The sequence below is a fragment of the Leucoraja erinacea genome, chromosome 6, assembly GCF_028641065.1.
Source record: "Leucoraja erinacea ecotype New England chromosome 6, Leri_hhj_1, whole genome shotgun sequence".
Lineage (NCBI taxonomy): Eukaryota > Metazoa > Chordata > Chondrichthyes > Rajiformes > Rajidae > Leucoraja > Leucoraja erinaceus.
The window spans coordinates 80,607,970-80,620,535 of record NC_073382.1 but is presented as its reverse complement, the minus strand read 5'-3'; the positions used below and the strand labels follow the sequence as shown (position 1 = coordinate 80,620,535).

The window sequence follows — 12,566 nt, the reverse complement described above, 5'->3', positions numbered from 1 at the left end:
GGGGGAGTTAAAGTGATTAGCAAGGTAGGGTAGATGAAGTAGGCTTCTGTGGACTAAGCGGAGGCATTGGAAAACTTCAATCTATTCACGAGGAGGTGAACAAAAGCACAATATAAGTGGTGAACCATTGAGGAAACAACCCTGCTCCAGCCAGCACCGACTCCACCACCAATGGCTCGATCTATGGGTTTAGCAATGGACTCATGAGTCCACAAAACATGAGTGAAAGCAACTTATCCTCAGGACCAAGTGACTGCAGAAGAAGAAATGCAAGCATGTTGCCTGCTAGTAAATAGTGTTAGCATAGATGGTCAGAATGGACCTCCCGAGTTTTGGTTAGTTCAGAAATACAATTGAAGGGGCTGGTTTTGTGCTCTATGATCTTATGACTCTAAGCACTTGAATAGTGGCATGGCTACTTTAGAATTGGAATAGCAAATAGAGTAAAAAGGCACACATGCACATGCCTTTTGGCTTGATATTTAATTTGACAGGCTCTCTGGATGAAATATTTCAACATTTTCACCATTCTTTTTGACGTCCCTCACCAAATATCAACATAATTTACTAGTTTTTAAGTGGAATTTTTTGGAGCCTTACACAACTTTATTTGTTAAGGTAAAATAATTCAGATAATCTGATGAGAATTCACAGTTTGAAATAATACATTTTACATAAATTCTCACCTTGCTTGATCAAGTTAACAACAATTTAACTGGGCCTTTGAAGAACATATTATAACCTGTTCAGAATTTTTACATCACATCCAATGTTTTGGAATTGGATGCTTCTTTGTGTATAGGGCTAATGATGTGGAAATATTGTGAGCCTAGTAAATTTTATTAAATTGTTGATTTAATTAAATCGATGTTTACATTAATGTCTCTCAAAAATATCTGTTCCCTCGTGAACAGAAACTGAATTTGTGCCTCGCTTTGCTTTGTCAACAATATGTAGCAAATGAGGCCTTGGGCAGTGGATGGTATTTTGGTGTGCCGGTCAAATTGTGAATTCTGTTTTACAGTTCTGATTGCAATGTTTCTTCTTCTAATCAGGGCACATGGTGAGAAGGTGGGCAGGAGGTGACACTCACTTCAAAATATGCATTAAAAAAGTTACATATAACTTTAGTCTAAAGGAGGATCCAGACACAAATCATCACCGATCTATGTTCTCCAGAGATGCTGCCTGACCCTCTGTGTTACTGCAGCACTTTGTACTTTTCCATGTTCTTCAGTGATGTTGCCTGACCCATTGAGTAACTCCAGCACTTTTACATATCCATATTCTCCAGAGATGCTGCCTAAACCCCCGAATGGTAGGCTGCTCTCAAAGGTTAGATCGCATGGGATCCAAGGAGAGATAGTTGAATGGAAAGCAAATTGGCTCCATGGAAGGAAGCAGGATGGTGGAAGGTCGCTTCTCGGACTCGATACCTGTGACTAGTGGTATGCCTCAGGGTTTGGTGCTGGGCCCGTTACTGTTTGTCATCTACATCAATGATTTAGATGAGAACATACAGGGCAAGATTAGCAAGTTTGTTGATGATACAAAAGTGAGTGGTTTTGCAGATAGTGAAGATGGTTGTGAATGATTGCAGCAAGAACTGGATCAATTGGCCAGGTCGATGGAGGAATGGTTGATGGAATTTCATACGGAGAAGTGTGAGGTGTTGCATTTTGGGACGTCGAACAAGGGCAGGTCCAACACAGTAAATGGTAGGCCTCTGGGTAGTGTTGTAGAGTTGGGGGATCTAGGAGTACAGGTGCATGGTTCCTTGAAGATCAAGTCGCAGGTAGATAAGGTGGTCCAAAAGGCTTTTGGCACTTTGGCCTTCATCAGTCAGAGAGACCGGTGAGACCACATTTAGAATATTGTGTTCAGTTCTAGGCACCATGTTATAGCAAAGATATTGTCAAGCTTGAAAGGGTTCAGAAATGATTTACGAGGATGTTACCAGGACTAGAGGGTGTGAGCTATAGGGAGAGGTTGAATAGGCTGGGTCTCTATTCCATGGAGCGCAGGAGGATGATGTGGGATCTTATAGAGGTATACCAAATCATGAGAGGAATAGATCGGGTAGTGGCTGGGACTATCGCATTGTTTAAGAAACAGTTAGACAGGTACAGGACAGGACAGGTTTGGTGGGATATGGACCAAGCGCAGGCAGGTGGGACTAGTGTAACTGGGACATGTTGGCCGGTGTGGGCAAGTTGGGCTGAAGGGACTGTTTCCCCACTGTATCACTCTATGACTCTGTGAGTTACTCCAGCACTTAGTGTCTTATTTTATGAACCAGCACCTGCATTTTGTTCCTATATCATTTTAAGCTGTGGATCAATATGCGTGTGTTTACTGTATTATGCAAATTACACGAATCGAGCAAGAAAACTGAATATCTAATTTCCTAAATATAGACACAAATGCTGGAGTAATTCAACAGGTCACGTATTATCTCTGGAGAAATATTTAGGTGACGTTCGCATCTGGACTTTTCCCCGATCTGAAACCTCACCTTTTGATTTTTTCCAGAGATGCTGCCTGACCCTTTTAGTTATTGTGGCATTTTATGTCTATCTTTGGTATAAACCAGCATCTGTAATTCCTTTTTTATTACATTAAAATCTAATTTCCTGTTCACACCCATGCCTTTAACTGTTTTTCATTTCTTTCACACCTTGTGTAGATGCAGATAAAATGGAACTCAAAATGAAAAGATGCACATTTGAAATAAAACACAACAGCTGAAATTTTAAATAGATTAGTCAGCATCAGGAAAGAGGAGTTAGTAGCTATACGCTCAACTATAACATTAGCATTTTTACCTTTTTCATTTCCAGGATTTTTGTTTGCATAAGCTGTCGCAACACAGAACATAGAAAACGACACCACAAGAACGGGCCCTTTGTCTGTGCTGAATTTGGTGTCAAATTCCATACCCTACATGTTCATCATCCTATCTCAAGGTTTCTTAAACACCTCTACCAGATCTACTTCCACATCGCCCCTATCTCTCCATCTCTCTCTGTATTAAAAACTTGCCCCACTCAGTTCCTTTCATTTTTCTCCCTCTGTTCTTAAAGCTGTGTCCTTTGGTCTTTGACATTTCCACACTGGGAAAAAGGTTCTGACTGTATACCCAACGTATCCTGGCCTGGCAGACACTGACACAGAGACAACAACCTGGCTGCTCAACACCCGGCTTGAGATCTAACTATTCCTTTGGTTTATTTATGTTTCATTCGCAAGAAGAAGAAGACCTATCCCCCTTCATAATTGTATATACTTCTATCAGGTCTCCCAAGTTTTGTCCAGTTGCTCCTTATATCTAGTACCTTCCAATTCAGACAGCATTTGCACCTTCTACAAAGCCTCCACATTCTTTGTGTGATGGAGCAACCAGAACCACACACAATACTTCAGATGACATCTAACCAAAATGTTATGTAGTTGCTACATGACTTCCTCGCTCTTATACTCAATGTCCCGACAGAGGAAGGCAACCATACCATATGTCGCCCTTATCATTCTATCTACTCTATTGGACAAAACTTGGATCTGGGCGTCCTTGTTCATCAGTCAATGAAAGTAAGCATGCAGATATAGTAGGCAGTGAAGAAAGCAAATGGCATGTTGGCCTTCATAACAAAATAAGTTGAGTATCGGAGCAAAGAGGTCCTTCTGTAGTTGTACAGGGCCCTAGTGAGACCACCCCTGGAGTATTGTGTGCAGTTTTGGTCTCCAAATTTAAGGAAGGACATTCTTGCTATTGAGGGAGTGCAGTGTAGGTTCACAAGGTTAGTTCCCGGGATGGCGGGACTGTCATATGCTAAGAGAATGGAGTGGCTGGGCTTGCATATTCTGGAATTTAGAAGGATGAGAGAGGATTTTATTGAAACATATAAGATTATTAAGGGTTTGGACACACTAGAGGCAGGAAACATGTTCCCGATGTTGAGGGAGTCCAGAACCAGGGGCCACAGTTTACGAATAAGTGGTAAGCCATTTAGATCGGAGATGAGGAAACACTTTTTCACACAGAGTTGTGAGTCTGTGGAACTCTCTGCCTCAGAGGGTGGTGGAGGCCGGTTCTCTGGATACTTTCAAGAGCTAGATAGGGCTCTTGAAGATAGCGGAGTCAGGAGATATGGGGAGAAGGCAGGAACGGGGTACTGATTGGGGATGTTCAGCCATGATCATATTGAATGGCGGTATTGGCTTCAATGAAGGGCTGAATGACCTACTCCTGCACCTACTGTTTATTGTTTACTTATGTTGCTACCTTCAGGGATCTGAAGATCCTTCTGCACATCAATGTTGTTAAAGAGTGCTGCCATTAACTCTATTCTTTGCCTTACATTCAACCTCTCATAGTACAACGCCTCATACTTGCATGGATTAAACATCATCTGCCATTCACCTGCCCATATCTGTAACTGATCTGTAACCTGCTGTATCCTTTCACGGTCTGCAACTTCACCAATTTTTGCGTTGCCTCCAAATTACGATCCAAACCATACACATTTTCGTCCAAATAATTTATATATATTACAGCGATGCCAGCACAGATCCCTGTAGAACTCCATTGGTCACAGACCTCCAGCCAGAATAATACTCATCCACTATTACTCTCTTTCTGCTCTGGGTAGGCCAGTTCTGAACTAACAAGTCACAATGGAACGCATATAACTTAATCTTCTGGATCAGCCAACCATGACAGAATATTATCAAATGCCTTAAAACATCTGCATGAAGACAATATCCACGTCTCTGACTTCATCCACCATGTCCTCAACAGAACTTCATCAAGTTTGTACGACTGTAGACAGAGCCATGCTGACTCTCCCTAAATAGCCTATGAAATGCGAGTAAATCCTTTGCAAACTAATCCTCTCCAATAACTTCCCAATTATTGACATGAAACTCACCAAACTACCATTGCCTGGATCCACCTAAATCTACCTGATCTCCTGGTTGCTCAACACTTTAACTCCCCCTCCCATTCCCACACTGGCCTTTCTGTCCTGGGACTCCTCCACTGTCAGAGTGAGGCCCAGCACCAATTAGAGAAACAGCACCTCATATTTTGCTTGGGCAGCTTACATTGACTTCTTTAAGTTGAAAGAGCCCTTGCTTTCCCTCTCTCTTCATCCCCTTTCCCTTCCTAGTTCTCCGACTAGTCTTACTGTCTCTGACTACACTTTATTTCTGTCCCGCCCACTCCCCTGACATCAGTCTGAAGAGGGGTCTCGACCCGAAACGTCACCCATTTCTTCTCTCCAGAGATGTTGCCTGTCCCGTTGAGTTACTCCAGCAGTTTGTGTCTACATTTGGTATGAATATTGACCTTGCTAACTTCAAGTAACCCTTGCTTTCCCTCTCTCTCCATCCCTCCCCCTTCCCAGTTCACAACCAGTCTGACTGTCCCTCTGATCACAATGTATCTCTGTTGTTTTGTTGTCACCTTCTCCGAGCTAACAATTCTACATTTTCCAGGATCTGCATCTCTTTTGATCTCTTACACTTCCTTACCTCTGTAACTCACTTTCCCCTGACTCTGAGTCTGAAGAAGGTCTCGACCCAAAACGTCACCCATTCCTTCTATCTGGAGATCCTGCCTGTCACACGAGTTACTCCAGCAGTTTGTGTCTATCTTCGATTTAACCCAGCATCTGCAGCTCGTTCCAACACTTTTTCTTGTTTCTATATCGTTTTATGTTGGGGATAAATATGCATGTGTTTACTCTATTATGCAAAGGACACAAGCCAAGCAAGAAAACTGAAAATCTAATTTCCTAAAAATAGTCACAAAATGATTGAGTAACTCAGTAGGTCAGGTAGCATCTCTGGAGAAAATAGATAGGTGACACTTCAGGTTTTTGTGTCTATCTCCGGTATAAACTAAGATCTGCAGTTCCTTCCTACTCATTGCCAGAATTATTCTTGCTTCCCTTCTTAAACAAAAGAACAGCATCCAGCTCTCCAGGGCTCCGCCTGTGGAAGGAAAGACTTCAAATTTCTTCGTGTCGACTATTGCAATCTCCTCTCTTGCTTCTCTCAAATACTTTGATTCCAATTCCAGTACAGGAGAGCTGCACTAAAGTTGCAAATGGTTCTTTTAAATGATTATGAGATATGACTTCATGAATTTTAGTGACACATTAAATTGAGAGTTAATCTTTTTAATGGAACATCAGGGCCTGGAATTTAAATATGCAGTCTGCAAGGTTGTTTGGGGCCAGTTAAACAAGCCTGTCCTTAATTCACTGCCGATGTAGAAGTCTAATTTTAATTCTCATGCTCACCTCTTATTTAATTATTTTACTTTTGACACTTCTTCTCAAGTTATTTAGTTGTCACACTGCATTTTATTATTTTACTGCTATCCCACCAATTTTATGGGAGCCAACTTTTAAATTCATCAAATCGTTCTTTTATATTGCATTTTGCTGAAATCTATCTCCTTTTCATGAATTTAGAGACTGCTAATTTTTATTGCCACTTATTATGGAAGTCAGACAGTTTGGTCATGAAAGGTGGACACAAAATGCTGGAGTAACTCAGCAGGACAGGCAGCATCTCTGGAGAGGAGGGATGGGTGACGTTTCGTGTCGAGACCCTTCCTCAGGCGATATATGAATATTGATTTCTCTAACTTCAAATAACCCCTGCATTCCCTCTCTCTCCATCCTCCCACACCCAAGTCGCAGCAGTTTCTCGTTCTCATCTAGCAAATAGCAAACAACGGCCTGCTTCCTTTATCATCATTATTTATTTGCATATCTTTCATTCATATGTCTATATTTCTCTACCATCTATCTCCCTCATTTTTCTTTCCCATGACTGAGTCTGAAGAAGGGTCTCGACCCGAAACATCACCCATTCCTTCTCTCCAGAGATGCCTCTGAGTTACTCCAACATTTTAAGTCTATCCATTTGAAACCAGCCACTGCAGTTCCTTCCTACACACAAGTCATGAAAGCTGTAGTGCAAGTGCAAGGATTTCCTTTGTTGCTTCTGACGTGGTAATTGAGAAATTTAGAGCAGAGGTACATAACCAATGGATTAAGCTACTAATGTAAATCCAGTCTTTGGATCAATTCAACTTATTATGGACAAGAGTATATGAGACAGAATTTCTCAATAATATAAAATTATAATTTTCCTGTTAAATTAATCTCAACATTTATTCAGAGTGATTAGAATATATATATATTAAGTGTTTTTTTTTAAAATCCAGTTTGCACATATAGTGTTATAAGTTTAATTATGTTATATTGTAATGAAAAATGTAATGAAAAAAGACCAATTTTCCAATCAATTGTTGCAATGATGAAGCATTGTATAACTGGATGTAGTTTAAAATGCACCATTGAAATATCCACTTGGTGAACAGCCCTTTTCCATAAAGCATTCATTGAATTGATACATTTACTTCAGGGAGTGAATGGTGAATATCGGGAGTGACTTTAATGGGATTAAAATTAGCTATTATTTATTTTTCAGGATTAAATTTGTATTTATGTTGGATGACAGATGGTGGGACTTAGAAATGAATGGATGCACTTGATAAGGACATATTTGTTGGTCCGCCGAAAACCTACAACAGAGTGTGATGCATTGGATATCTCTGACAAAGAGCTAGTATTTATACGATGAACTGAATGGCTCCTGCTGTGCTCCTTGAGACATTTGACTCCATTAACACCCTTTAAAGCACTCTTATGCTCCAATTACGTTTCAGCATTATTATTTTATTTTTAGCTGCTACTAGGAGTTGTTAGAGTCATTGAGTGATACAGTGTGGAAACAGGCCCTTCGGCCCAACTTGCCCACTCCGGCCAACATGTCCCTGCTACACTAGTCCCACCTGCCTGCATTTGGTCTATATCCCTCCAAACCTGTCCTATCCATGTACCTGTCTGACTGCTTCTTAAATGTTAGGATAGTCCCTGCATCAAATACCTCCTCTGGCAGCTTGTTCCATACACCCACCACCCTTTGTGTGAAAAAGTTACCCCGCAGATTCCTATTAAATCTTTTCCACTTCACCTTAAACCTATGTCCTCTGGTCCTCGATTCCCCTACTCTGGGCGAGAGACTCTGTGCATCTCTACCCGATTTAATCCTCTTGTGATTTTATACACCTCTACAAGATCATTTTCAATAAAAATCATACGAGACTGGGAAATAAAAGGCAATATATTGAGACGGTACATACAAGAGGCTGGCAAATAAATCACACATGAGGCGACAAAATGACAAAAATAGGCAGGTTACTTATGAAGATTTGTCCGGTTTAGTCTAATTATATGCTATTTCTCAAGGTGAATAATTATTCTTCAAACCTTCATTTGGTGCTTCTTTAGAAGCCGGCGATATGCATGCAGTCACAGCCTCATATGAAGCACTCAGCCGCGTATTGGGGTCCCTCTTTGGCTTGGGAGGAGGTTGTTTCCGTGGTGACTGCAGGCCACTGCTATCATCCATAGTGAATACTGAGTGAAGGGAGGGTGATCTGATAGATGATCCAATCACAGAATGTGCCAACCCATCGGCAAGGGTAGGTATCGGCACCGAGCTGGAGAGGAAATGCTTCAGTGCTCGGCACCCCAAGAGGCTGTCTTCAATGACCTTTCCACTCCCATTGCCCGATCTGAAATTAAGATGTCCAGATGCTGAATTAGAACAATGGACCTTCTCATGCAAATATAATGCCAGCTTCACACAAAAGCAGGCAACCAACACCCCCCACTGCGAGGTGAACATGGAAACACTGCTCCTGTCAAATGTAAATCCACAAAAGACTGCCTGTCTTCCGCTGTTCATTTCTGCATTCTGCGCTTTTTAACTGTTTCATATTCATCATCAAATATAAAACAAAAAAATTTGGTGCTGAATGTTTTATTGTCTTGTGCTGCAATGGGGACTGAGCTCTCCCCTCCCTCATTACTGCTTACGAGCAGGGGAATAGACGAGAGTGAACAGTCTCGCCATTACTTCTGTCGCTGCAGACCCAAGCAACCTAGTGGGACGAGCCAAAACGGTTAACTCCTTCACTGGAGCAAACCATTGTTTAACGGCAAGCAGACTTTTCACGCACCTGGATATTTTAACAAAAATGTTCATTGATTCAGCGTACAAGGCGAACCACAAACCTCCACTCGACATTTTCCTGCATTTCATAAATCAAACCTTTGGCTCAGAAACTTTTAGCACACTGATTTCACTCTATTCTACTACAATATTTAATTTATATCTTTTGTCTCTTGAAATACATTTACCCCTCATATTTGTAACATGTACAGCTAATTATTTGGCCCTTTCCAGTGCACACATTAGGTCAAAACATGCTGCCTTGTAACGGCAGCAATCATTCTTCACTCTGGACATAATAGCAGACGCACACACTTACCGTATTGTGGCAGGCTCATCGCTGTGTCGTGCCTCTAACTTTTCCCTCATGTAAACTGTGTTGAGTTCATTTCTGATCCTGTCGTTTTCGCGTGCAATGTCAGTCGCGTTCTGAATGACCAAGGAATCGTACGCCTTCAGCCCCATATCTTCCACAAGCTGCAAAAACCTTTCAATGGTGCTGACCTCTCGCTTGATGCTCATCCTCTGCACCAATTTCTGGCGGGCTAGAAATTCTCTGACAACTAGCGTTAGGGAAAAGAATTATGCATCCGCAGTTCACACAATAAAACGTACGAGTCAATAATGCAGAACCAAGCACATTACCACCGCCTCTCTGGTGAACTGATATCAAAAAGCACAGTTAATTAATAGCCATAAGAAATGCAACAGCGCATTATTATTTGAGCTCTCTTTTTATGGTTCATTAGGGTTTGATTTGTTCATTTATTTCTGAACTGTTACCATAAAAAATCAAATCACAATTTCAAAATTATGTATAAAAATATCTTACAACTAATACACAGTTTACAGTTTATTTTATTGTCACGTGTACCGAGGTACAGTGAAAAGCTTTTATTGTGTGCTAACCATTCAGCAGCAAAGATAATACATGATCACAATCGATCCATTTACAGTATGAGAACGGAATAACGTTTACTGCTTTATTTAGCTAGGAAAGGATCTAAAGTGAATATATTTTTATTGTTTTATTACCTTTTTGGCAGATGACAATTTTCTTCTGCAAGAGAAGGCACTGATCATTAAGGTGATCTGCTTGCCAGTACTTCATAAGCACGTCCCCCTGGTTTATCTGAAAGAACATCATGATTTTAATGATGGAAATTCCTGAATGCAAGATAGTAATCCAAAATGGATTTAATGGAGACCCTGAACAATCTTTGGAAATATAGGCATTAAGTTATTTTTGCGAATTTATTTTGCTACTCTACATCCTGTTCATCATTACCTATTTCTTGGATTTGAATCTGAATGGCACAGAGGCAGCACAGTAGTGCAGCTGGTAGCGCCAGTGACCTGGGTTTAATCCTGATCTTAGGTGCTGTCTGTGTGGAGTTTGCACATTCTCCCTGTGACCGCATGGGTATCCTCCAGGAGCTCTGGTTTCCATCCGGTCGGTACTCCAGTTTCCTCCCACATCCCAAAGACATACGGGTTTATAGGTAGCATGTAGGATGGAACTGCAAATACTGGTTTAAACAGAGGTTACACACAAATTGCTGGAGTAACTAGGCAGGAGAGGCAGCATCTCTGGAGAGAAGGAATGGGTGACGTTTTGGGTCACTGATCAGGATTGAACACCATCTGCTATTGCTTTGCCCACCTCACAGAATGATCAATGTTGTTCTATAGCCTATGGTGATCCCCTCAATATTAACAACACTGCAATGTTTTGGGTACAAAGGTAAGGCCTCAGTTGAGGTCAGACCATTCTGTATTGGACAGAGGAAGATTGGTTGGGGAGGTGAGTGTGGGTGGGGAGGGGGGGAGTGGTGACATCACAACAGGGATGACGTCTGGGGTCAGAGGGGTGCGTGAGACACTCTGTCTGAAGAAGGGTCTTGGCCCGAAACGTCACCTATCCATGTTCTCCAGAGATGCTGCCTGACCTGCTGAATTACTCCAGCATTCTGAGTCTTTTTCTGTGCTAAACAGCATCTGCCGTTGTTTGCTTCTACCACAGTGTAGTGTGTCATTCACCAATGAAGTAATCATAACTCTAGTAGTTATTTTCAGATCACCGATATATACAACTTACAGTAAGGCTGTCAAGGTAATCATTTATTGATCACAGGTATCCGATCACCAGTATTAATCCTCCACCAGCACCTTCTGCTTCCTACTACTAAACTAACGATGAATCCAATTTGCCAATTGCTTTGGACTCTTTTGAGCAGTTTCCCAAGTGAGACTTTGTTGAAAGCCTACTGGAGTCCTTGAAGACCATGCCATCTGCACCTACCTTCTTCTCTGTACTTTTGTTACTACTTCTGTGGAGTGAATATTTCAGATTGAGATCCTTCTTCAGGCTCAACTATTTGGGTCAAGATCCTTCAGAGTGAGGAAGGGTCTCAACCCGAAACGTCGCCAATTCCTTCTCTCCACAGATGCTGCCTCACCCGCTGAGTTACTCCAGCATTTTTTGTCTACATTCAACCATTTGGGGTCCTGTTCCAGGAGGACTGAGGACTTCCTGGTGGAAAATGGAGGTGTAAAGGAGGTGGACATCCATGGAAAAGATCAGGTGATTGCAGTCTTGGAATTGAAAGTTATCGACGTGTTGAAGGGCATGTGAGGTGTCTCGGATGTAGGTTGCAAAGTACTGGATAAGGGGTGACAACATCAAATCGAGGTAGAGACAAAATGCTGGAGTAACTCAGCGGGACAGGCAGAATCTCTGGAGAGAAGGAATGGGGTGACGTTTTGGGTTGAGACCCTTCCTTAGACTCTGAAGAAGGGTCTTGACCCGAAACATCACCCATTCCTTCTATCTAGAGATGCTGCCTGTACCGCTGAGTTACTCCAGCATTTTGAGTCTATCTTCGGTGTAAACCAGCATCTGCAGTTCCTTCCCACACATAAATTGAGGGATTTTGAGACGAGGTTGGTGGGGCAGAGCATGCAGGAACAATTGGTCTGACAGGGCAATTGTGCTTGTTGATTTTGTGGAAGGAAATGGAAATGGGCAGTGTGGGTTTGTGAAACTGTAAGGTTGGAATCCTTCAAAGTACAAAGCATTCTTAACAAATTCAACAAAATAATGTCACAAAATAAGATGAAGGGATTTGTTCTGATCGTCGTAAAAAAATAAAAGCTGGAAACACTCACGGATCAGACACCAAACGTAGCAATAGGAATAATAACATTACAGATCAAAGACCCTTCGTTAGAACTGGGATGGAGAATAATGTTAGATTGGAGTTGTAGAGGAATGGATTGGGCAAAGGGAATGGCAAAGAGGAAGGAGGTGAGCTGGGAATGTTTGCGAGAGGAAACAATCAAAGGGGATGTACAAGTTGTGAAAGGAAGGGAGGATGTACAGGTGAGATAGTTGTTAAAGTCTGTGCATTGGTCTGACAGCTCTGTGTATCTTCGGTAGAAATATAGAAACATAGAAAATAGGTGCAGGA

General features: G+C 41.7%; 1 protein-coding gene across 1 annotated transcript in view; it reads right to left on the bottom strand.

Annotated features, from left to right (window-relative positions):
* The window catches only part of myo16 (myosin XVI), a 278,895-nt gene that overhangs the window by 24,303 nt on the left and 242,026 nt on the right, over positions 1 to 12,566 (bottom strand). Inside the window, exons 28-30 of the mRNA XM_055637409.1 lie at positions 10,132 to 10,228; positions 9,416 to 9,659; positions 8,349 to 8,620 (exon numbers count right to left, since the gene is read on the bottom strand). Coding sequence (XP_055493384.1) covers positions 8,349 to 8,620; positions 9,416 to 9,659; positions 10,132 to 10,228 — 613 coding nt within the window. The remainder of the gene's footprint in view (positions 1 to 8,348; positions 8,621 to 9,415; positions 9,660 to 10,131; positions 10,229 to 12,566) is intronic.